The sequence below is a fragment of the Fundulus heteroclitus genome, chromosome 16 (genome assembly GCF_011125445.2).
Source record: "Fundulus heteroclitus isolate FHET01 chromosome 16, MU-UCD_Fhet_4.1, whole genome shotgun sequence".
Lineage (NCBI taxonomy): Eukaryota > Metazoa > Chordata > Actinopteri > Cyprinodontiformes > Fundulidae > Fundulus > Fundulus heteroclitus.
This window is the reverse complement of record NC_046376.1, coordinates 18326604-18352881: the sequence shown is the minus strand read 5'-3', so window position 1 is coordinate 18352881 and position 26278 is coordinate 18326604. Positions and strand designations below refer to the sequence as shown.

At 41.7% G+C, this 26278-nt stretch overlaps 1 protein-coding gene and 1 long non-coding RNA gene across 6 annotated transcripts in view; one reads left to right on the top strand and one right to left on the bottom strand.

Moving 5' to 3' along the window:
- The window catches only part of LOC105936188 (BAH and coiled-coil domain-containing protein 1), a 96379-nt gene that overhangs the window by 41179 nt on the left and 28922 nt on the right, over positions 1-26278 (bottom strand). For all 5 annotated transcript variants that reach the window (XM_012876888.3, XM_012876885.3, XM_012876887.3 and 2 more), the window contains exon 3: positions 6249-6431. In XM_012876888.3, coding sequence (XP_012732342.2) covers positions 6249-6431 — 183 coding nt within the window. The remainder of the gene's footprint in view (positions 1-6248; positions 6432-26278) is intronic.
- LOC118566301 lies at positions 17398-19790 on the top strand. The gene is made up of 3 exons (XR_004932943.1): positions 17398-18150; positions 18430-18577; positions 18752-19790. It is a non-coding gene; the product is annotated as an uncharacterized LOC118566301 (long non-coding RNA).

Sequence of the window (26278 nt, the reverse complement as noted above, 5' to 3'; positions counted from 1 at the left end):
TCTTAATTTTACAAAATATGCATTTCAGTTTAGACAGGCCTTTATGTTTTTGGTTGCTGCTACTCGCTGCATTGTAATTGTAGCATTTAGAGCACTGATATCAAGGTGATGTCCTAAACCAGGCTTAAGCCAGCTAAAGTGAAGCGGGTGCAGGTAAACAACAGTATGCATGTGCAGTACTTCGTGTACGCCTTTGAGTGACATTTATGTCACCCAGGCTGTACCCAAAACCATAATTTTTCTAGCCTAAACTAAACTTGTGTTCATAGCTAATCCAGACCAAACAGAGGGAGATGTTTAAACTGATTCCAGACATGCAAAATGTAAACTTAGTGAGATAAAGCATCATTTCTGCGCCCAAAGCCAGCCTTCAGAAATAGGAATGCACTCCTGGTGTCAAACATTGTTACATCACAGAACTAACAGTTAAGGACCCTGATTGCGCATTTCAGAGACGCCGTCAGGTTTGACAAAACAGCCACATCTGACGTCTTGGGAGTGAGAACACAAAACAGGGTGTCCTTTGATTGCTGTGGGCTTTGAATATCTAGATAGATTTGTTAGCTACATAAAATTAGTAGAAATGTTTCTGCAGATCCTCATGCATTGACATATCCCATATTGCTACATGATTAGTCTTCTTTATTTACATCACTTTCAAATACATCAGACGCCTATTAGAAAAGAACTATTCACTTGAAAAAAAATCTCATCAATCATTTATTGTAACTTTAGATAAAAAAAGTGTTAGGTTAATACAAGAACATAAAAGCATTCTGCCCAAATACAGTCACAGTTAAAACCTGTTGTTTACATACACTGTATAAAAAGACACACAATCCATTCCCCCCTCACTGTCTGACATTACCATATTTTCCAGACTATTAAGCGCACTTAAAATCCTTAACTTTTCTCAGAAATTGATATTTCACCTTATATATGATTACCGTCGTGCTTACTGACCGATTTAATGTGGTACAGTGCGCTCAAAAATCTGTTAAAAATGTATACGTACGACTTTGGTAAGCAATGGAGCCGCTCCACTCAATGGATATTAGGAGCATTACGGCACACTGTGTCACTACCTGAGCAACCCCTGAGCTGTCTACAAGACTGCCTGACTGTAATGTCAAAACTAGAAGTGCCTTCATGTAACGGCCCCCCCACATACTCGGGTATACTTCACTCTGCGGAGGTTCGCGCGTACTCAAGGCGGACCCTCCGCATAAAGGTACGTGCAGAACTCAATTTTTTCAACCTCGTCAACGATGTCACACTACAAACTTCTCGGCAGTAAGAAGTCTTTGCATCCAACTGTTTTATATGTGACACCGAGCTTCATACACTGAGCTGCTCCAAGAAGGCGGTACCAAGGACAGTCCCCCTCTGTTCTCACTGACAGGTGTGCGGTGGGAGCCTGCTGGAAAAGAAACAGCTCTACGTGCTCATCTCGCTAATCGCACACATTACCGTCCGTTCCGCCGCTTCGTCCCACTGGAAGAAAGTGTGGGAAATGTAGGAGTTTGCCAGAAGAAATGTAGGCTTGACTATGAAGGGCAAAATGTCAATGGAGAGTCAGCGAGAAGTCCACCAAGCTCACAGTATGCACACAGAACGCCCAAGTATGTGGGAGCCTTTAGGCAGCCTGTGTCCGGAGTGCTCGCTGGTAACAATAAACTTAGTAAGTTAATTCAATATAAAAGTTACATTTAGTTTGGCCTTATGTTAGAAACAGGGCAGTGCAGTCCAACTACTCTGTCCTCCCGACAGAGACAGATAGCTCTCCCTGATAACACACACCTGGGAGGAATATTTGGCGCGCCTTATAATCCAGTGCACCTTATGGTCCGAAAAATACGTTAAATCGGGAGGATAGTTTTTATACTGGGTTGGTCAGTATTATTAAAATTATTTGCATTTGCTAAATGTCCGAATATTTAGAGAAGCTTTCAGTGATGTCTCTTTGTTTACCTTCTTCAAATTCAGAAGTTTACACATACAGAGTGTACGCCTGTAAACTATTAGGAAAATGATAATGATGTCTGTGCTTTATAAGCTTCTGAGGTAATTAAGGCAACACCTCAAACAAACAGCTTCCTTGTTTGAGATCATGGAAAATCTCCAAAAGTCTTGTTCATTCTTGGATATAATTACAGGATTCCTGTCATATGGTCATGTCCAGCCTCAGACCATTTGAAAAGAAGATGGGTTCTGTGTCCCAATGATGATCATATTTTCGTGCAAAATACGCATATAAACCCCAGAGGACAATCAAAAGACCTTGTGCTGGCTGAAGTTGGTATGAGTGTGTAAATATCCACAAACAAATTAGTCTTGCATGGACATGAAAGGCCAATCAGGAAATATGGACCAAAAAGATATCCCGTTCGGATAAAAAAGGGGAAACCTTACAACCCTGAGAAAACATAGCCTCGTGAGACCATCCTGATCTCGCGAGCTTTCGAGGTTTCACTCGCAGATCAGTCTGGCTACCCTCCGTTGAAGAAAATTTGGAGCCGTTCACCAAACGAACGTCCAATCAGCGTTGGCTTTGAGGCGGGTTGAGGTGTGACGCAACGGGAAGTGCGACAGTTCAGTCTAAAGAACATGGCGGCTTCAACCGATGAAACTAGCGTTAGCGTGGCTATCGAGCAAGTTTTATCGGAATTACAGAATATTTCTTTGTTGAGCTAACGAGCCTTTACCTGCAGCAGCAAGAGTAGCTTGGCTTGTGGTTGTGTTTTCGTCGTCGCTCGTAACAGAGCGACGAGGAATCTGATTGGTTTATTTGGCCCGTCTATCACCAACATAGGCCAATCAGCTAACCAGTATTTTCGCCCCTTCCCAAAATTACTTCAACGGAAGGTTTCCAGATGGATATGCGGAGCAAATCTATCTGGCGGAGTCAGGTAAGAGAAAACAATCCCAACTGTGAAATATGGAGCTCTTTTGCCGCAGGAGGGACTGGTGAACTTCACAAAATACATGGCATCAGGTAGAAACGACGGTATGTGGAAATATCAACGCAACATCTCAAGACATCAGCCAGGAACTTAAAGATTTAAGCACAAAAAGGTCATCCCCTATAGAAAACCGCCAAAGCAATTACGAAGTGGCTTAAAAACAGCCAAGTCAATGTTTTTGAGTGGTCATCATACAGCCTTGACCTCACTCCCATTGTGAATTACAGGGGAGAGCGAGGCAGCCTACAACCTATACCATAGGCTCAGGAGGAATGGGCTCAACGTCCAGCAAACTATTGAAAGAAGCTTGTGAAAAGACACCAATTTTTTTTTTTTACCCAATTCATAGTGTCAAAGGCAATTACACCAAATACTGAGATAATGGGGAAATTCTGAAAAATTGAAAACGGTAAAATAAAATAAAATCAATGAAATGCTCTTTTTTCTGGGATTTAGCATATAGAAATTACATTTCATTATCCCAATATGACCTCAAGGAAAAAGAAAGCACGCGTATTTAATGTCAGACACTGAGGGGGAAAATGCTATGTTTTTTTTTTTACAATGTAAATATCTGGTTTCAGTGCTGTCTGTGCCTAAAACACGGCAATCTTAAACTAGGTGCTGACTTTAGACATTAACTGCTACATTTAAATTGGCATGTAAGCAACCTGTTTAAAAAGACACTCTGAGACAGGAAAAAAAACATCCGCGGCATATCTCCGAGAATACGAGTGAGACACTAATGCGGCGACGCATGCAGGAGTCAGAGCTTGCGCTGCTGCCGGCGGGGGGCTGCTGACACCCAGAGAGAGGAGGCGAGAGTCTGGGTAATTTTGCCGCTCATTTTGATGACTTGCTTTTTATGCAAAACAGGAAAAAGACAATGTGCAATTATGTCGAGGAGGGAACAGCTGAATGTGGTTGATGAACAGTCTGGATTCAATCATGCTCTTAGTGCGTTATATGCAATTAAACTGCAATAGAGATAATGGCCTCCATTGCCAACTGAGTAATAATCCCAGTCATAATCACCTCCATTACTTTTATTAGCCTTGGCATTGCCATCATCACTCCTAATATTATTTTTCTTTTCCACAAAAGAAAGTGCTTGACGATGAAACCTTAAGAGCGCAAGGTAAGACAAACAGTGATGCTTCAGAAAATGAGCCTGGAGGGAGAATGTTTCTGAGTGAGCTCATGTTGAAGTTGATATCTCAGTTGAGATTCTCTCTGTGAATTGCAGGAACTGTTAACTGACTCAGTCAATGATGTCTTGGATGGGAGAAGCATTTGATAGTTCAACAAACCCCTAAGAGCTTGGGAACACGATGCCACACAGCGTTGGTGGGTGTAAGGCGCCTCAGTCTGAGACTCTGAAGGCACCGGAGCCGTTTGTAGATGTAACTTAAGACTTTTATTGATGGCAGTGCGCAAGTTAAAATGGTCCTTTTAGTTGTTTCTGTTGTTACTCTACTTTAAACTACTTTTATGTCGTTGAAGACTTGTTGCGTTGATGTGTATAAGATCTGCTCATAAAGCAGTTTGTTCATCAGCAGGATTCAATTTGAATTCAATTCAATTCCATTTTATTTATATAGCGGCAATTCATGAACGTGTAATCTCAAGGTACTTTCCAAAGTCAAACTCAATCAGATTATACAGAATGGTCAAAAAACATTTCCTATCTAAGGGAACCCAGTTGATTGCATCAAAGTCCCGACAAGCAGCATTCACTCCTCCTGAAGAAGCGTAGAGCCACAGGGAGAGTTGTCTGCATTGTCCATGGCTTTGCAGCAATCCCTCATACTGAGCAAGCGTGAAGCGACACTCCGAACATTTTTATGACTGAAACCTTTTTTTTTTTTGTAGAAAGCCAAAAATAATATCCATCTCCTCACCAGATGTACAAAGCCAGGTACTCAGATATTCTCTCAAAACATTCATTACCCTGATTCTTGTTTTCCAACCTTCAACGTGATTAATAATCTGCATATAACCACCACTGTTTGCACAGCAGCTAAACAGAGAGATAAAAAAAGGAAAATGAAATTGTGGCAGTTACTGGTAAAGAAGAAACAAGGAAATTGGTTTTGCTTTGTACTGATTTCTGGGATCCTAAACAGAAAAAAAGACTGTTCTGACTAATCTGTTGTTACATTTGAAGCAGGAATATATATGTATTCCAACTTTCTTACAGGAAAGATAAAACAGAGCAAAGTAAGCGAACATCAGAAGCCTAGAAATTATTTTTCTCTGCATCTTAAATAGCCCCACTTCAATTTAGATTAATCTTAAATTATTCTGATACCACAAAAAAACTGTCCTCAAAATATTTATAATTAGAAAATAGGGTCAGCCTGTTTATGATGATGACCAAAACTGAACTTAAATTTAAGTCCAAATCTAAATCCAATCAAGATGTGGCAAGACTTAAATATTGGCGTTCACAGACACTTTCCCTCCAATACGACAGATTGAGCAATTTTGTAAAAACGAAGAACTGAACATGTCTACTGTGTACAAAGCTGGTTAGGAGATACTCCTTAAGACATGTAGCTGTAGCTACATTGGAAAGAAGTTATAATAAGTAAGTATTGACTAAGTGCACCTGAATAAAAAAGTTTGCCACACTTTTCAGTATTTTATTTGGATAGGTCATTTTTTTGGGTCCTCTCTGGTTCCAGGCATAGATGTTCGAAAACACACACAAAAAAAAAAAAATCTCCATTTTCATCTCTAACTTTCTGATAAAACTAAGTTTGGGGGACTAGATCTAGAATTTGTGTTTTTATCGGGAATCCTAGTGGATGTTTGTGTAGCTAGGATGTTGTAATGCTGAGTGTTAGGCGGGAAACCCCCTCCATATAGCTGGGATGGAGGCACTGGCTGAAAGCTTCGCGATCACCGCAACTTTTTTTGGCCTACGCATACATGAGCCGTTTCGTGCAGTCTGGGGCGACATTCCTGTTGACAAGAATTGAATACCGTAAGAGTCCTTGGCTGAACTACTGACTCTGTGTCCTTATTCAGACAACTGAAGCAAAGCACTCTCACTCTTTTATTCTATTTAGGGTGCAAAACTTCCGCTAGACTATTACAAGTTGTACTTTAGCAGAAACCTTTTACAAACTCTCAAAATAAGCAACATGAGGGTAAAAATACACCAGCCAAAGCTGTGTCTCCAGTACTGCGAAAACGTAAGTATCACCTTTTACTGACAATGTGATGAAGTGATGGGATAACTTTAAGAGTGTGTGTGTGCGCTAGTGTTTTGCGAGTTACCTTCATGGGAATGGGGAAACCAGATCTGCGAGGCGCTGGAGTGGGGTCCGCCTCGGAAGGAGGGCGACGAGGGGGAGGAGGGCGGCTGGGAAGGGTGAGGCGGATGAGACGGTGGGGAACCCAAACTACTGGCCAGGAAGGTCCCCATGAAAGAGGCCGATGAGTTGCCCATCAATCCACTGCCTGCATCACCGACGCAACAAAGGGGAAGAAAGCAGGTAAGGGTTAGATTAAGGAGGACACAGTCGGCGTGATTTTGACCAAACTTTTTTAAGAGGCGTCATATGCGGATGTAAACTTGCCATTTACGTTTAATCGTTAAGCCGTAGCGAGGATGAGTGACGGAGAGATTGTGTGTGTGTGTGTGTGTGTGTGTGAGAAAGAGTGTGAGACTCTCCTCCCCTTCGCTGTCAGCGGAGTCCTCTCCCCTCGTCTCCCATCACAGCACCTCTCCCCATGGGCAGACAGAGGTCTCATCTCACAGCTGAGTACACACTTTCTCAGGCTCTCTCCCTCTCACTCTCACACACTTTTGCTCCTGCTCCCCAGTGTCCCTTTCTCAATTTCTCTCCCTCTCTCCATTATCTTGCTCTCTCTATCTCTCACTTTCATGCCCTCAATCTCTTTTATTGCTTTGCTCCATTTCACCTCCACTCTCTCTCTCTCTCTTTTCTCTCTTTCACTCTTGCATTTCTCAGCATGACTAGAACCGTCCTGTTTTTTCCCCCCTTTCTTCTCCTTTTTTTTTTTTCGGTTCCATTTTTGGCTTTTCCTTTTTCCTTCCTCTGCTTTGTCACCGCAGCCGTTTCCGCTCCTCTCTTTCCTATTTTGATGAGCAGAATCGCACTATGTCCGTGCCTCTTCGAATTCCTATTGTCTGTTTATTCCCTTCCTCTGTCACGGTTTCTTTCTAACTCCTAGCGTTGCTTCGCTTTGTTCTTCCCCATAATAATAAAGGCACCAGCGGAGCAATCTGTCCCTGGCTGGCTGAACCTTGTGTTTAACAAGACTATGATGAGTAATTGACCATTTGTAGCAACGCCCATGTGACTGGGGGCTGATTGTCTATTATGCATTGCTGGGCAAGCTGGTGAAAACACACTGATTAACCACTGCTTAAATTGCATTCCCATTACGCGCCCGCCAGTGCACTTGAGTGAGGGGCCCCGGTGCCAAGCTCTTTGCACATTCATTTCCCCCAAGTGACACAACCATGAGGTCTCATGCATATGTATGAAGTTGCCAGTATGAGAGCTCACTTGCACACATGCTTATAAGCGTATCATACATGCAAAGCTTTACATATACATGGTTGAGAAACGCTGTGAACAATAACTTTCTTTGTCTTGGGAGGGTTGGTGTTACAAGGTATGCGGAGAGATGTGATCATTAATTGATCCAAACCCGAGCCCGTCCCTTCCAGTTACCGTAAGAACAAATGTCTGGACGTTTTAATCTGATAAGCACCTCCTCAAGGCTAGCAGAACGCTTGAAACCACCATTCTGCTTTCACACACCTACAGCAAAGAGGTCATCATGGCTTAAAGGTCAAATCAGAATGCCCAACAGAGGAGGTCACACACACACACACCCCTACTAATCCAGATACACACTTCAATAAGCCTATGTCATATTTCTCATCGAAGCAGATGACAGGTGAAAATTTACCGGGGTATCCAAATACCTTGAGTTCGACTTTCAAAATAAATATCCATAAAACGTAATCTTGCATAGTTGGTTAGGAGATACAGATGAAAGTGTTGTGCAAAGTACTCTTATCCTCTAAACTTCTGCTACAGATTGTCAGGTTACAACTAAAAACCCAACACAATGAAGTGTGTAATGTCGAAGGGGAAAGATTCATGGTTTTCAAACTTTTCACAACTTTGGTACTGAGCCCCCATTATTCTGATGCCACAAAATAAATCCCACTGAAGCCAGTTCAAAATTCTCCATTGACAGAGTCCAACTGTGTGTAATTTAATATTAATGCTGTGATGACCTCTTACCGACATTTGTTGGAGAACATTAGTGAATAAACATCATCATGAAGACCAAGAAACAAAGCAAACAGGCCAGGGCAGAAATTGTAGAAAGCTTTGAAGAAGGGTTAGGTTATAAAACATCCCGTTTTGAGTATCTAATGGAAAACTATTTTGTCTATTATTTTAAAATAGTAAGATGATGGTAAAACTCCAAACATACGAACATAAAGGCTGCCCAGTGCCCATGTAGACTAAAAAGCTAAGAAGGAGAGCATCAGTCAAAGAAGCAGCCAAGAGGCCTATGGTAACTCTGGAGCAGCTGCAGAAATTCACAGAAGTCTTGCTGGAAGTCACCAGCAATGTAGAGCAGGGGTTCCCAAAGAGGGGGACAGGACCTCCCTGGGGGCCACGAGACACCTCTTTGGGAGTCGTGAGATGATTTGATGCTGACGTGCTAAAAAGATTTAGTATTTTCTTATTTGCACAAACCAACACCAAAGTATAACTTTACAAGATACTCCACATTCCTCATTTTAACACAGGGGAATTAACTGCTTCATTCTCGAAATTTTACTATTTTATTCTTATAATATTATGATTTCATTCTCATAATCCCCCCCCCCCCCCCCAAAAAAAAAAAAAAAAAAAAAATCCGCCAGCTAAAAGGGGGTCACCAGTCTCTGGCAGTATTATGTTGGGGGTCTCAGACTGAAAGTTTGGAAGCCCTGATGTAGAGGACAGAGCAAACAAGTGCTCTGGTTGGACCGAAACTGGACTCTTTTGCTCACATTTGAAACTTTATTTGCTGGGGGATAACGAAGACTGCAAACCACCCTGAACTGAGAAAGAGGTTTACCTTCCAGCAGGACAACATCCCTGAACATACAGCCATAGCTACAATATTCAATTCAATTCAATTTATATAGCGCCAAATCATGAAACATGTCATCTCAAGGCACTTTACAAAGTCAAGTTCAATCATATTATACAGATTGGGTCAGATTATACAGATTGGTCAAAAATGTCCTATATAAGGAAACCAGTTGATTGCATCAAAGTCCCGACAAGCAGCATTCACTCCTGGGGAAGCGTAGAGCTACAGGAAGCAACGCCAATATAATGGTTCAGATCAAATCATATTCATGAGTTAGAATGGTCCAGCTAAAGCCCATACCTAACAAAAATTAAGGCCAAGGACTTGAAAAGACATGTTCACCACTGCTCTCCATTCAATCTGAGCGAGTTGAAGCTGAAGAATGGAAAAGAGCTTCTAATGTCCAGATGTGGAAAACTAATAAAGCAATAGCCGACAAGACTAAAACTCCAATAAGACACAATTCAAGCTTTTTTTGCCTACAACATTGCAAAATGGTTAAAATTAAAAAGTACAAAGTGTGTGAGTACCCTTACATGGCACTGCATATATGACAGTGCTATTATGTAGATCATTTAAGAAAAATGTAAAAGACGCTCAATTTAGCTGCCATAAAGTTAAACGCAATAAAACAATAGAACCGCGCCATTCCTCCAACTGTTTTATCTAAGATATAGAGATGAAGAAGAGAATTATCCAAATGTAAGGAGCATTGTGTGTGTGTGTTGACGGGAAGCATTGTAAGGCACCAAAAAAGTAATTTTTTTTTTTTTTTTTCTCTGGCTCTCTCCCTGCTGCCAGCTCCTATACCCTGTCCCCATGGACCACTCCTGGCACAGCGCTCTGAACTCCAGGGCAAAGAGGGTCATGGGCGGCCGCGGGGGTGGGCAATGGGACGGATTATGGCCAGCGTGCTCACCAGGCACACATCCAGCTTCCATCATCCAAGCACCTTGGACTCCTGTGTGCCACCGCCTTTCACACTACACACACTCGTCCCCCTCCGCCTGTTGCCCCCAGGAACCCCAGCTTTCCTTTGCCTACAGCTCACATAAATCAGCTAATCCTCCTGCATTATTAACAGCCTTCCCTCTGAGAGAGAGAGAGAGAGAGAGATAGAGAGAGAGAGAGCCCACGAAGCCTCTCTTAACAATCTAAGAGAGGAGAGTTTCTGCCAGAGAGACAAGTAAAGGAGAATGAAGAAACAAGAAAAGAGGATGTCTTGGTGTCACTTAAGGAGTTTTTTAAAGTGTAAGCTAGATTTAGGGCTAATTTAAAATTTTACAGTGGGGCTGGAAATATAATACTTCCCTTCCCACAACAATTAGATCAGACCTTCAGCGGTCCATTCCAGAGCGGATAATGTCTCCAATATCAGCTGCCGAAGAAAATGTGGCTTCATAATGTACTGATCTTTACCTCACGTTACTGGCTTGCTGACTCAGAAGTAAACGACCCTATTCATTAGTTTGCCATTTTATTTTATTTTATTTTATTAATGGAAACCATGTCTTCTCACACCATGTTCAACCCATTAAGCCCTGTTGAACTGGAGGTGCCGGTGAAAAAGCAAATCTGTTCCTGATGTGCTCGTTCTGGGGGAGTTCAATTTTGGATACCAGCCTAGGTGACGCAAAATGGACAAAGCAAAGTTAGTGCAAGCACTGAATTCACCCAGATTACAGAAAAATCTATCACTACTACTCACAGCACAAGTTATTTGTATAGGTTCTTAACAATAAAAAGGTGTGGTTCCTAATTGGCGCCGGTCTCTCACCACGACAGAGATTAATCCTAGTACGGCGTTAAAGCAAGGGGGAAACGCCAGGAACAGGGAATCCAAAGTTGACTTTATACCTAAAACACTTGCACTCACTGACATGTTCTGCAAAGGTCAAAATGCGCACGCTAAGAAACAATCAACCGATACCACGACCCCTCTTGAACTGCAGGTGCTAACCGGTTTTCATCGCAGGCGCGTAGGATGACGGAGGAGGAAAACTACACAAGAGTGCGCGTGAGGTAACGTGGGCCCAGGCAGAGGCCCTCGAGGATGGAAGGGAGCGAGCAGCAGGCTGGGAGGCGGAGCTGAGCGCACGGAGGCCCAGTTGTCATGGGAACCAACGAGAAACGGCGCTCAAGGCGTGTAGGCTTTACAACAAACGGTGGGCAGACGCACTTGGTCAGCGTGCTGCTCGGCAACAACAGCCATTACAGCCCACCTTGGAGCCCATGAGAAGCTGTGCTCGTATTCACACACACACACACACACACACACACACACACACACACACACACACACACACACACACACACACACATTAAGACACACCTCACCAAGAAATGTTATCTGGTTGCAATTGTTTCACTGCTGGGAAGGAGGCACCACCTCTTTGTACTCTTCAGGTAACTAATCTACTCTGTTAGCTGATTACTATAACTCAAGGGTGAGCTGTTGTTTGATGTCCTAAGAAGACGTTTTACAATAATAGGATGTGAACATGGGCCAAGAAGGGATCTGGGATATAAAACTAGCGTGGAAGACAACAAGCACCCGCCCATTGCATGTTGTCCTTTTGAATGCTTGGAGTCACACCAACAGTTTCCGCTTAGCAAATGCAGTCATTCACACTCCGCCCATGAATATTTCCCAGTGCATCATATTTCCTTCTCCAATCTTGATAAATGAGCCCCAGGAAGTCTTTGGCTCTCTGTCTTGTTTTCAGACAGCTGCCTAAAGGGACGGATGGAAGTGTCGTCTAGACAAGGACACTCGACAGACAATGAGAGGTGAGAGTGACGGCGACGAGAGCGGGGAGACAAAGAGAAAATTGCAGGTGTGACTGCATCAACCTGTTCTCCACAGCTCGGTGACCAGGGAGCGGCGAGAGAAAATGGGCCAGAAGAAGCCGAATTGCACGAGAACAGACACACACCTCATGAGACCACGCTTCTTTGAAACAGTCATGACACACAAGATGCTTGAGTTTGGGAAGTAGGCAGTCATTGTAGTAGGAAAGTTGAGTTCCTAACAATGGCAGCTAACATTCTCTACCTGTGTGATCATAAGGTCTCACAAGTGTAGCCTACTCAACCTTTTTGAAATGTCAGTAAAAAAAAAACACACCAATATAAATATTTTTAAATTTCACAATGAAAAGAATAAAATAACAATGGTGTGTATACCCTTAACCTAAGACTTTCTTGAAGCACTTCAATTTCAGCATAAATTTTTCTTCGGCAGATGTTAAGTATTGTTCTATATTTCCAAATCCGTGAAGGAACTCTTGTTCACAGCCTTCCTCGACTGACTAAGCAGATTTTCTGCTGAACGTTGTCCCCGGACTCTGCCAAAGCCAGTCTAAAACTTTGACTTGACGAAGTCATGGTTTCCCTGACTGATACTTTTGTATAATAAGATCCTCATGATCCTTTGTAACTAGAACTTTTGGCTTCAGGGGTGAGTACACGTTTGAAAGCTACTGTATGCGTGAAAAATAATTACATCGACAAAATATATAAAACCACTGGTGGGTCAGCTAACTGTGTCATGTATTCCTGGGACAACTCTTAGTACAAACTCACTCTGAAAGCAAATGAAATGAATACTGACTTACCAAGTAAAAACATACTGAGCAGGATGCCTGTTAGTACAAAGGTTTCACCTCCACTTCAGTTTTTTTCTCCCCCATCAGACTTTCATACTGGGCAAATTCCAAGCTCTGTCCAGGAATTTAGAAGTCCACGAAAAAGCAAGAAAGACTTTCCACACTAGCGCTAACTCCTAAAATACATCACAGGGTTCTTTAACCTAGAGAAACTAGACGGGACTGAGGGGCTGTACACAAGAGCAGTTCCAGACAGACTGCATATGCTATTCCAAAGGGCCGCTGACTAACCCTACTTCCTCACAATAAAACACAGTAGGAATTTGAAATGGCTACTAAAGTGGGGGGATTTCCTTCAAACAGCCAAAGCCATATTGAAAGCATTTGTCCAACTGGTAGCCAAATTCCTCCTTAGAAACAATTGTTGCGAAAGGTTGTTTTTTTTTCGCCCCCCTCTTTTTGTTCAAGAGGGGGTTGATGGTAACATCTATCTAGTGGGAGGCTGGCCTGATCAAGAAGTATACTGAAGAGAGAGTGAGAAGAAGAGAGCAATCAGGCAGTCCAGCACTGGAGCTGTGCCCAGTGCAGGGGTGGGGGAAAGTGCCAGCAGAGCACGCCTCCGAACACTCTCCGTACTGCGTGCCTGTGGAGTGAGCTTAGTGGATGTGGTCAGCGCGGGGGTGGGAGAATTGGAAAGCGAGAAGCCATCGGAAGGATGGGTGGATAGATGCATTTAGGAAGAGAGAGAGAAGGACACTTGTGATACAGGGCAACATCCAGTGGGGGCCTAGCGGGGCGGGTGTGTGTGTGTGTGTGTGTGGGGGGGGGGGGGTAAGAGTGGAGAGTTTAGAGCAGTTAAGTGTGAGAGCAACTGTGAGAAAGTTTCAGTGCGAACGAGCATGCGGAAGCTGCTGAGCATATGCGAGCATCCGTGTGCGCGATGGTGAGTCCATATGGCGTCCGTCATTCTGAAGCTGACAGCCTGTGTTTGCGAAGTGGGGCTGGTGGTCAGCCGCTCGTTCGCTATCAGAACGATGACAGGATGACGACAGCTGAGGTAGGCTGGAAACTGTTCTGCGGAGGTACGGCACGATTACAGTTTACCTGGAGGGGTCAAATGATTCAACTCAAAACTTCGACCAAGGGTTTTCGACAACATGCGAGATAACGTGACTGAAATTAGAAGTTCTTAAACTAAATAAGTGAACTGGCCCGCTCTAATTTGGCAGGAATTTTTCAATTGAGTGAGCTCAGACCCTAACCACAACACACAGTGACACACAAAGAAATGCTTCAGAGCTTGTATTTAGACTTATTGCAGAGGAATATCAAAGCATTTCTCCAAATTTTGCCCCATCAAATAATTTCTTATACTCTTTGACTGCGCAGAAGTCCAAAAAGGATCTCCTCAACTGTGTACACCTGCTTAAAGGTTATTTAAAAATAATAGGGATACCCATTTAACCTATTTCACATTCAGTGATGGTAAAATCGCAAACTTCAACACATTTGTTATTGGGATTTTATGTGATAGACCAACACAATGAAGCATATAATTGGGAAGTTGAGAGAAAAGTTAAATGGGATTGAAATATTTTTTACGAGTAAAAATCTGAAGAGTATGACCTCCATTTTTATTCACAACCTCTAAGCCAATACTTTACAGAACCCTATTTTGCTGCAAGCTAAATCTCCAATCTTTTTGGAGATTTAGCCTACCGGCATTTTGCGACAGCCTCTCAAATTTAAATCTGGACTTTGACTCAGCTATTCTAACATTTGATCCAAACCAGGGGTCTAAATGTCCTCAAGAGCTGTTGCCCTTCATCTTTTAGATGCATTCTTGGTGAAAGACACCTGAAGCAAATGATACCATGTAACCAAGCTCTAAAGAGTTCTGCTCAAGGACTGCAGTTTGAGACTCCTGATTTAAACCATTTCATCTTGGTTCTGACTGTACGCTGCATGTTTGTGTTATGCTAAGTTAATCCTCTGCCCTATTCTGAAGTGTTTTGCGGCGGATTTTCTGACAGGATTGCTTTGCATTTATCTCCAAACATCTTCCTATCAACTCTAAACAGCCGCCATGCCCACGCTGAAGAAAAGCATACCCACACCATGATGTAGCCCCTACCATTAGTGGAGTCTCCAGGATGGCTTGTGGCAAACGTCTTTTCAGATACAATGACTTTCATGTTCTATGAAAAGGCCTGATTCGGAACTAATAGTTGTCTTGTCATCAAGATTCTCCCACCTGAGCGATGGGTCATCCAGAGTTACCATAGTTCTCCTGTAAATGCTCCGTGGATGATGGAGTGAGCCGTGTCCCATGGGAACCTTCCATAACATTTGCCTCTCCCTGGAGAAGAGAAGCATCCCCACAGCATGATGCTAGCACCATGTGTCATGGTGGGTTTTGGCTTATTCGGGGTGATTTGCAGTATTAGATTATTTGCATTTCCAATGGATGGATGTAACAGCACTATATATTGCTTCATTTGTTTTAAAGAGGGGGGAACCAGAACGAGGATTTGGCGGTTGTAACATTACAAAATGTGGAAAAGTTCAAGAGGTAGGGACCCATGTGGAAGAAATTGTCACAACCCTTTTAAGTGTCTACTTGAGCTCAGTGTTCCAACAATTATCATTCATACAGCAATTTGTCAGAGGGTTTTATTGCCGTTCAAAAGGTTCACCGCCACTAATATTGATGGGGAGCGGGCAGGGAGTGGCCAACTATTCCAGCTGAAGAGACGTTTTATGGGGTACAGTAAATAAAGAAGGCATACAGCACATTTGTAGCGTCACAGAGGAGCAGGTCAGAAAGAGTCTTCTTTAAGATCCAAGGATTTTTCTGACTATCACGGTAAGAGCTGACCGAAGAGGGGGAGCTTGTATATAAGGCGCACAGATTAGAAATAAAGTTTAAGGACCACAGAGAAAATTAATGTAAAGTAGCGAGGGTTAATAGCACATATATAGTTTAACAGTGGGGCTAAGAAACACTTTTGATCTCACTTAGGTGTGCTGGCTGTAAGTCGCGTGTAATTGCACATAGTTGCTGAGTCACCGGCACAAATCTGAGAAGCAGTGAATTTCAGAACAGGACACCAACGGTTGGAGGACGGATTTGAAAGGGCGGCAAGTCAAGGCTTCGACAACCAAGGCTCCAAGATCATTCCCGTCCTGTAACATCACCAGGGCAGTCGTCTATGTTCCCTTTTCCCACAACACAGATTTAACAACACACACAATACAAATAATGTCACAACAACACAGTTGGTACGCCGCGCCTTCTTCATAGGGCTGGACGATAATTCAATAACAATATATATCGATTGATAGACGTATATCGATGATAGAAAAAAAAAAGGGTCAATAAAAAGTTTAATACAATAACAGTTTTCCTTCCTTTTGCATTCTAGCCATTTAGGTTATTATTACAGTCATTACATCCTCCCAGCCAATCACAACGCAGACCTTGGAACCAAGCTCCGCCCCCTTCAAAGAGTTCAGAGAGCCCGCGTTCTTTTTTTCTTTTTTAAAAACTTGCAGTTTTGGTAAAAAGCTGGTTGAATAAAGTGTGGGGTTTGAATTCAGTGTTCTTTATTTAAAAATAAGACATTAACCAACAGCAAAAAAAAAAAAATAGCCAGGGCTGCACTTAAAATACATGTTTTGAATTTGTTGATAATTATCGATATCGATCAATATGATTTCTATTTTATCAATATGCCTTTTTTCCTATATCGTCCAGCCCTACTTCTTCAGATGGCTTAAATGTTCAAGATGTAATATGAAGGGCATCAACCATTGTGGTTGATTTTTTTTCACTGCAAGGTGATTTTCCATTTATCCATTGGCATTCCACTAACACAATAGTTTTTCTCTCTTCGCGTTAAGCGTTTGTTGAAGAATAACAAGTTTGCTCGTTAACTGACCCTTTGTTATGCGTGCTTATTTATTTAAGGGCCAACGCTTTATTTCCACGGGATCAAAAGGTGATCGATTACAAATGTTTATCCACATGTGCATGTTTATCCCCCCCGCTATATTTAGCTTTCTCTCACTCACATCTCATCACTCGTTTTTTTTTTTTAAATCCTTCCTCTCTTGCAGCGTGCACGCGTAAACTTATGAGCAAACACAGACGTGTGCGCGCACACAGAAACAGAGCCGCCCACAGCTGTGTCAGGCCATCGCTCTAACAATCCAATCTGTTTTCTTTCCCATGATGTTTCCCATTGGCACGGGGAGTAGAAAATCAGATTTACTCCCCCACAGGGCCCATGCAGTTGCACTGATATGGAAAATGATTTCAGTGCTGCTTGAGCCCATAAACATTATTTTGGTCTCTCCCCCCCCTGTTAATGACACATTTCTTCCCAGCATTGTGGAGCTCACAGAGGAAGGGGTGAGTGTAAGAAGGGGGAGGAGGAGGAGAAGGAGGAGGAAGGGGAGATGAATCCTCCAGAGCCTCACATACAACAGGGGAGTCCTTCACCTCTCAGACTGCATCCTGACTGTTCTCACTCCCACCTCTTTCACACACATGAACGCAAACAGCTAATCAACCACTTTGGAGTTTAAGAGCTGGCTGTTTAGGCCGGTAGCTGAAAACTGTAGCGTTCACTTTCGTTCCTGTATTCGTGGAACTACTCTATTATTGTCTTAAATGATAGATCATATATTCAAATACCTAGAATAAAAAGTTCTCCACACAAAATCGCGCACAAGGCAAGTTACAGCCAGTTTAAGACGAGAAAATGTCGTAATATTTAGGTCGCGACCGGCCGCTGCTTAACCAATCAGGTGACCTAAGTAGGTCGTGACGTCATCAAACAACATGGCGGCGCTCATAGTAAACAAATGTGTTTATTCGGGATAGGAAGAAAATCCAGCGGAAACATTGTAAATATGGAATGTGAATGCCTTTTGCATGTTGCCGGGAATGACGGAGAACACACAGAACCATTTACTCAAACGAGGTGGGAAACGTTTCGTAGTTTTTGCCGTGTTTGGGCTGATTTAGCCGGCGATGAACGGACGATTGCCAATAACGCGCTTCCCCTCCTCTCCTTCGAATTTGATGATATACCAAGCCACATTGGCTACCACCCGACCTGTTATCGCCGATTTACCGACAGGAAGCGAATAAATGCTGCCCAGAAACGAAAGCACGAGCCCGGATCTGATGAACAGGACATTAATAAGTTGCTCTATATCCAATCACCAAAAACGACTGAGATCAAGAGAAGACATCGCCATCGGATTTGCCCCTCCTCAACAAGATAATCCAAAAGCTGGTCATAGCCAGCCAAGAAAACATGTGCTGCCAGCTGTCTGCATTATATGCAAAATAAGAGAGAAGTTTGAGACTGTCAGTAATTCTCGCCAGAGGGTGAAACTTGTCAAGGCAGAGACTGTTGATGGTGGTAAGTTAATACTTTCTCTGTAATCTATTGTTAAATTTTTCCTTAAATTAAGTGGATGTATGACTTGTCTATATCTTTAGCCATGCGGATAGAAACATATTTAGGCCTATAGGAAAAAGGTTTAATAATGTCATCATAATGTTTATGTTTGTTTGGCTCAGCTATGTTGATAAATGCAATTTTCTTGGAATGATGCCCCACGGTATAGATTTTTTGTAAATATGTACCATGATGCTGTTTATATTGACGTGTCGTATAATAAATATTTTATATTTCTAGGATTGTTGCGAAAAGCAGCAGAAGCAAAGAAGGATGAGAGTGTGTTTGTACACATAAGAGATAAGGACTGTGTAGCTCTTGAGGTCTCCTATCACAGAACCTGCTATGGATCATACACCAAATTCTTGACAAGATCTAAATCAGAAAGGTATATTATGAAATTTCTCTCATTGTTACTGACAAGTTTTGAAATTAGGATTTGTTACGTTTGATGTAGACCTACCCTGATGATAAATAACTGGCACATAACATAGCCAGCCGTATGTGAGTTTTTGTTGTGCCTCTCTATTTACTCATATTTCATTTCACTTTTTAATTCCAGTCAGACACCAGATGGAAGATTGTCTGAAGGTTACAAAGAGTTTTGCAGAACCGTTGTTAAACAGAGACTGATAAGTAACCAGGAAGTTCTACGAATGTCAACATTGGTAAACATGTCATAATCGATGGTATGGCACTCATCCAGAGTTTGCAAAATATCCCAGCAACCTTTGGGGAGCTTGGTGATCTGATACTAACCCAGGTCATCCAACAAGCACAGAAGTCGGGCTGCAGCAGAGTGGATTATGTTACAGACCGTTATCCGGCCATCAGTACAAAAAACACTGAGAGAATGAGAAGAGCATCTGATGGTTCTTAAAAGATTCAGATCCATAGTAAGCAGCAAAGGACTAGTGGGGAAGAATTTCTGTACTCATGTTAGGCAGAGGGAGACTTCAAAAGTGTGAAAAAAACAATAGATGTCTATTTGACACATGGATCAATGTGTCACCTCATAAGAGTAACAGCAGGTTCTTCACATATCAGTGTCAGTGATTATGTAGCGATATTTTTGCCTTCTGATTCGAACCAATCCGAGCGTGCAGTGAGACAACACATGCGCGCTCAAAACCGGTCTGGCGCGAGTTCAACTCTGAAAAACTCTTCTCAATCCACCGTCTTCACGCTCAGTTCCATCTGTGCTCGCGTGCTCGACCTGCTCATTCCACGCGCGAGCACAAATACTGCAATCAGATGGATTAAATCAAAATGCTGCAGCTTTTGGCAGAAACTACTAAACATAATGGTGGGATTGAAGGTAAAAAATAAAAATAAATAAACAGTTTAATATTTTTGCCTAAAATATTTAGACTAAAATATTTGAGTTACTAAGAGTTACTAAGTGAGGTGTGAAAAATTATTTTGTCTCTTTTCTTTCCAGCTTCGGGGAAGAGATGCAAAAATTTCTTCTGATCATAATCATCATCATTGTCATCATTATTTGAAAAGCACTTTAGATAAGAGATACATCAGATAAGAGATAACATCTAATAAAATGACTTGGCTAAACACTCAACAATAAAAAAAAAAAGATAAAAAAAAATTAAAAAAAAAAAAAATAATAATAATAATAATAATAACTATAAAACACAATATAACCAGCCGGAACTGCAGAAATATGAGTACCAAGAAAAATATTTAACAATTCATGATTTGCAAAGACAAATTGATTCGAGTTTTGATGGTTTCCTCGTCTTCACCTTTATCTCATCCTATAGATCTCTTTCTCATTCAGTTCAGGACTTTCCTTGGGTCTATATTAAAATCCTACAGTAGAGTAATGAAATGTTGATTCTGGATGTAGTGTAGGAATTTCTTTAACATAAACCAAAAGAATATTTTACATTACCCCCCAGAACCTGAAAAAAAATCTTTAAAAAAGAGACAACAATATTTCCACACCTCACTTAGTAGCTCAAGGAAATATTTTAGACTAAATATGTTAGGTAAAAATATTAAACTGTTTATTTTTCTTTTTTTCCTTCAATACCACCATCACGTTTAGTAATTTCTGCCAAAAGCTGCAGCATTTTGATTTAATCCATCTGAATGCAGTGTTTGAAGCCATACTCTGATCACTGCAAAAACGGAACTAAAAATAAGTAAAATGTTCTTAAAATTTGCGTATTTTTCCTTGATTTGAGCAAGTAAATAAAATCATCTGCCAATAGAATAAGATTTTTGCACTTAAAATAGGAACAATTCATCTCCATCATCTTATTTCAAGTGATGCATATCTAATTATCTTATTTTAGGGGTCAAAATACTCATTCCATTGGCAGATAATCTTATTTACCTGCTCAAATCTAGGACAAAAACACAAATTTTAAGAATATTTTACCTATTTTTAGATCCGTTTTTGCAGTGATTGGATGGAAAGAAACTTGTCTGTGATTGGCTGGTGAGGAGGACAGTTTTTGAAGTCGCGAGCGCAGAGACAGAGTTGAGCGAGCGGAGAAACAGTCGAGCGAGCGCACAGCTGGTGTTGAACGTGGAATGCGCAGGTTGAGCGCACGAGCAGAGATGGAACTGAGCGCGAGGACAGTGGGTTGAGAAGAGTTTTTCAGAGTTGAGCGCGCACCAGACCGGTTTTGAGCGCACGCGTGTTGTCTCACTGCGCTCTCTGATTGGTTCCTGCTCGCTCAATCAGAAGCCACAAATATCGCTCCATAAGTGATGAGCTCTGTTGTGAGCATGAGGAGGCAGACACTCGGCTCTTGCTTCATGCTCGACATGCATCAGCTGTATGAGACTATAGTGAATAAAAGTCCTGATACTGATGTAGCTGTTATGTCAGTAGGGTTACAGTCTCAGATTGGTGGACAATTGTACTTTGCCACTGGTGTTAAGAACAGGACTCGGATCTGAAGATAGCATCATCTCTTGGACCTGCTGATTGTGATGCACTCATTGGCTTCCCTGTTTTTACTGGATGTGACTCCACAAGCTCTTTTCATGGAAAAGGCAAAACAAAAGCATTCAAGACTGCTGTGGAAAGTGCAACATTCCTCACAGCATTTGCAAAGCTTGGTGAGAACTTTTACCCAAATTTTGACACTTTCAAATATCTTGAAGTGTATGTGTGTTCCATGTATGGACAGTAAATGAGTAGTGGAGTGGATGAAGCAAGGTACAGGATTTTCTGCACTAACCCAAGCAAAACAAGTATGCCACCAATCAGTGATGCATTGAAGTAACACTTCAGACGTGCCAATTACCAAGCGACTATACACAGACTTTCGTTGTCTGCTACAATTGGAGCCCCATCACCAACCGATCATGGCTGGGAGATGATAAATGCAGAACTCTGTATAAAGTGGATGACTAAACAGGCAACACCAGATTCCGTTCTTGAATTTGTGCATTGTGCTTGTAAGACTAACAAATGTCAGGCTGGGAGATGCTCCTGTCTAAAAGTTAAACTGGCATGTACTGAGTTGTGCAAATGTATTGATTGTGACAATGATAAAGAAGTCGGAGTTGACAATGATGCCTCTGATGATGACTCTGAAATAGAGTAAACTCAATTTGATACCCATCAGTTTCATCAATATTGCCATATTGTCTTTTTCATAATATAAATTGGTTACCTGTGCTCTGAAATTAAAATTTTATCATTAAAATCTAATGATAAATATGTATATCTAAGTGTATGTCATTGTTGTTGGGGCTGATATTTAATTTCCAATTTTAGTGAATATAAATATGTTACCTGTGCTCTGAAATTAAAATGCGATGATTAAACTCTAATGATAAATATGTACATCTAAGTGTCTGTCATTGTTGTTGGGGCTCATATTTAATCTCCTATTTTAGTTAATAATTGCTGGAATGGTAAATAAGTGCCTTATAAACAATTTTAATACTGGATTCGATGTAAAATATCAGTAGGCCTACTTTTAAATGTGAAATTGAAAAGCCATGGGTGCAGCTCAGCCTAAGGCCTTAATTTCTTGAAAACGTGCAGTTTTCATATCACTTTAACTCAGAAGTCATTTGAGTGAGCTATTCAAAGCCTGTAATATTTGCAGAAAGTATTTAGATACACCAGATAAAAGAAACTTGGTTTTCATTCTTCTCTTCTGAAAAAAATGGGAAGCACTTAAAATTAAGGGAAAACCCAGATTTGTCACGTTTTTCAAAAAGTTGTCTCTTTCAACACCTTGTAACTTATGAATGTGCAGGTTTCACGTGGAGAACTTTTAATTGTGAGTTTAGTCCCTAGTAATGATTGAAAAAATGCAGAAATAGTTTAGTTCCAGAGTCACAGGAACGAAACTCAATTTAGAGCAACCCTACAGATTACAGCTACCGGCCTAGTTGGGACACAGCTGAATCAAAGAGATAGTTCTCACCTCTCGATGTGCAGTACCTTTTTTCACGTGTTGCCATGTTGACACCACAAGGTGTTGTGTGCATATGTATTCAGCGCCCATGAGTCAATACTTTGTAAATCCCCCTTTTTGATGAAATCACAGCAGCTAGTCTTTTCGGATATGTTGCCAGCAGCTTTGCAAATATTGACACTTAACTTTTTGCCCCTTTCCCTTCAAAATAGCTCAAGCTCAATCGCCTCGGATTATGTCGCCTGTCAGTTTTGTATATCTTGTCAGAGATTGTCCATCGATCTAGGTCTGGACTTTGTCTGGGCCATTATAATACATGAATATTTTTTTTATTTAAACCTGTTCACTGCAGCTATGACTATGTTTAGTTTCTATAGAGCCTTCCGTAAAGAATACCTTTGTGAAGATGGTTCTTAAAGATGACGCCATAGATAGCCACCTTAGTACTATACCTGCTTGTACTTTCGTTTTTTATGTGTATTTCATTAGTACTTTGCTGCTATGTTTGAGTCACTAACCAGTGAGCAACTCCTGAGCATCAGGCAGCCCTCTCTGGGCACTTTTCCTCCGTTTTTCATCAATCCTCAGGTCCTGGTAGGAGGCGTGGCAGCTCTCTGTGGGATTTACCAGAGACGCAAAGGCATGTTTGTCAAGCTCCCAGAGGAGACTGTGTGCTCCACTCCACTCTATACACCTGGCGAATGTCCGTTCCATAATCAACAAAACGAACGAGCTGCTCCTTCTCTGCACAAGAAACTTGGACTTTGGTGGATCTGGTGGATCCTCACCTGGAGTTACTTTTTTTTTTTTTTTAACTGCAAACTCTTTGATTCACCAAGTGACTTCTGGACTGATGAGTCAAAGCAGAGGACACAGGCCTGTTTTGACTGTACAGACTTAAGTTCTGGACTTCACCTCGGTCAGAAGCTCACCCAGGCTCACAGTGCTGGCCTCGACTAGTCAGTGGATCACCAGCTTTGACTGGCCACCAGCAGATGAGATTGGGAAGGATCTTCTTCCATTCAAGAACCATCAGCACCGGTGGTCCCCTGGGGTGTGTTCTCTCCCCACACCTGTTCTCCTGAAGTCTGTCAAATGACACCACACTCTCATTGGTGTGATCCGGGATAATGACGAGTCTCCACACTAATAGGAGGTGGATCGGCTGGTTTACTGAGGCAGTCTGAAGCCTCAACTCAACACTGTAGAAATGATGGACCTTTAAGGAACTCCTTGCTCGCTGCCTCCCCTCAGCATCCTCAACAACAATAGGGCTCAATCCGAATACCCTTATAGAGTAAGGACTCTTCAGCCAAAACGGAAGTGCGTCGGCCATGATAAGTGCTGTCTGAATAGTGCAGTCAGTAAGGAAGGAGGTAGGAAAAGTAGCCTGTATAACCTACCACAGGCATCTACAATGCCATTGTTTGTCCATCATTGCTTGGTTTAGCTCATCTACATAACAGGACAGGTCCAAAAATTTGGTTTATCAGGGATGACCTTTCCCTCCAGGGTTAGGAAAAGGGCAGCTAACATCTCAGCAGACCCCACGCATCCTGGACACAAACTGTTTAGACTTTTACCTTGGGGTCAGCGCCACAGCACGGTATTTGCAAAAATATCACCGCCACAGAGACAGTGGCAGTGATATTTTTCCCCAGGCTGACTTTCTCTGATGAGCACAATAAACAGCTTACAGCCTTAGTAGTCAGCTACACCGCTGTGACACACAATACGCAACGCATATTTGCACTGCCACAAACTCCCTTTTTAAAATGTCCTTACATATAAAAATACATACATGCACATATGGCTCCTTTTATCCTTATTTTTATTTCCTTTAACATTTATATAATCACACTTAAAGTCTGTATGCTGCGAGTGCTTGAAAATGAAGTCAAATTCCTTGTTTGTCCACAAAGTCTTGGCCAATAAAGCTGATTCTGATAAAGATTTGTGAAGTCTATAACCAATAGATGTTCTGTAAACAGATCCTCTCTTTGTTTCCATTTACAGAGATGGTGAGAGGTTAGGATTTTGTTTTTGAAACAAACCCTGTGTTAAAGCCTGTCCAGAACTTTATCCGTGACCTGTCTGATTTGTTCCTTTGTCTTCATGATATGGAGTGTTTATTGATGTTTTCCAACAAACCCTAACGGTATTTAAACCAGGTTCCAACTACACAGGTAATTAGGTTGCTTTTGAAGGCAATTAGTTGCGCTGGAGTTAATTAAAGGGTATCAGAGTAATTGGGCAGAAAACACACAACACACTTTCCAGGCGTCTTAATTCATGAAACACATTGTCTTTTCCATCCTTCTCACAATTATATGCTACCTTGTGTTGGTCTGTAAGATAAATTGTAAGCAAAAACACATGTAACAGGGACAAGAAATATATATATATATATATATATATATATATATATATATATATATATATATATATATATATATATATATATATATATATATATATTTGGCTATATTATCATATTGGAGCTGTACTAATATAGCAAATGACTGTTTTGAATGTAGTAATTGTTTACTAACTTACTACAAATTTTCACACTGATTTATTATTCAGCCAGAAGGATTGCATGTTCCTGATGCTAATGCCTGACACCAATGATTTAGATTAATCAATAGTATTCCCATTAGCTGAATTTTCTAAAACCATACAGTTAATGACAAAATATGAAAAGGTTTATGAAGACCCTGGTGAGTCCCTGCATAGATATCACCCTATATTTAAACACATTTTATTCAAAGCAGGCTACCTACAACCCTGTCATACAGGCTTCATGTATCTCACAGTATAGCAGCGCCCTTTCTCCTCTTCACCGCAAATATGAAATTCACAAGTTCCAAACACTTTCTGCTGTAGGCCTATTGTCAGACATGAGAGCACGATCCAGCCTCGAGCTTCAAAAGCAAGTCGTTGTTCTGAATACGCTGAGATAAAACAGGGCAGCCAAAAGGCTCTAAACCTCTCATTTGACACCTAATAAAACCCATCTGCAGGGCTAAAAAACGAAAAGGCAAACAGAAAATAGCTGTAGTGCATATGACTAAAAGGTCCTTTTTTTTGATGATTCCCTCATCTCTATAATTGCAAACCTTAAAAACAGGATTTTCACAGTCAGCTAGTTCCACTGGAAACATTGAATGGAATGGGATGGATCTGGTTTGTTTCACAGACGATGACTGATCCGTCTAAAACCGTGAGGCTTATGTTGAAGATCACCGACGATAGATGGGTGACTAGCAGCAGGTTGCGTGCCAACAGGGTCACGGACAGACTTGCCTGGTGGACGGGGAAAAAAAGGCAGATCAAAAGAAGTACTCGGCATTATACTCTCTAATTAGTCTCCTGTTAACTTCTGAACTTAATTGCTTAATTGAGATGTGGTTAGACTGGGCAGGTTTCCCCTCCCTCGGGGTGACCATACGGCTCCGGTTTTTCAGCCCTGCACTGCCTTGGCACAGTAGGTGGCTGTTTCTCTCTCGTTCTGCGTCTTTGTCTTCCCGAGCATCCCACCGCTCCAGCAACGAGACGCGGCGAAGCGGCACAGGAGGCAGTAAAAATGTGTTTTGTGAGTGTGTTTTGGCTCTGATTGTACCACATATGCTGGTGCCACATCAAAGCAGAGTTTTGACTACCCAGTCCTGGGTGGTCTAAAC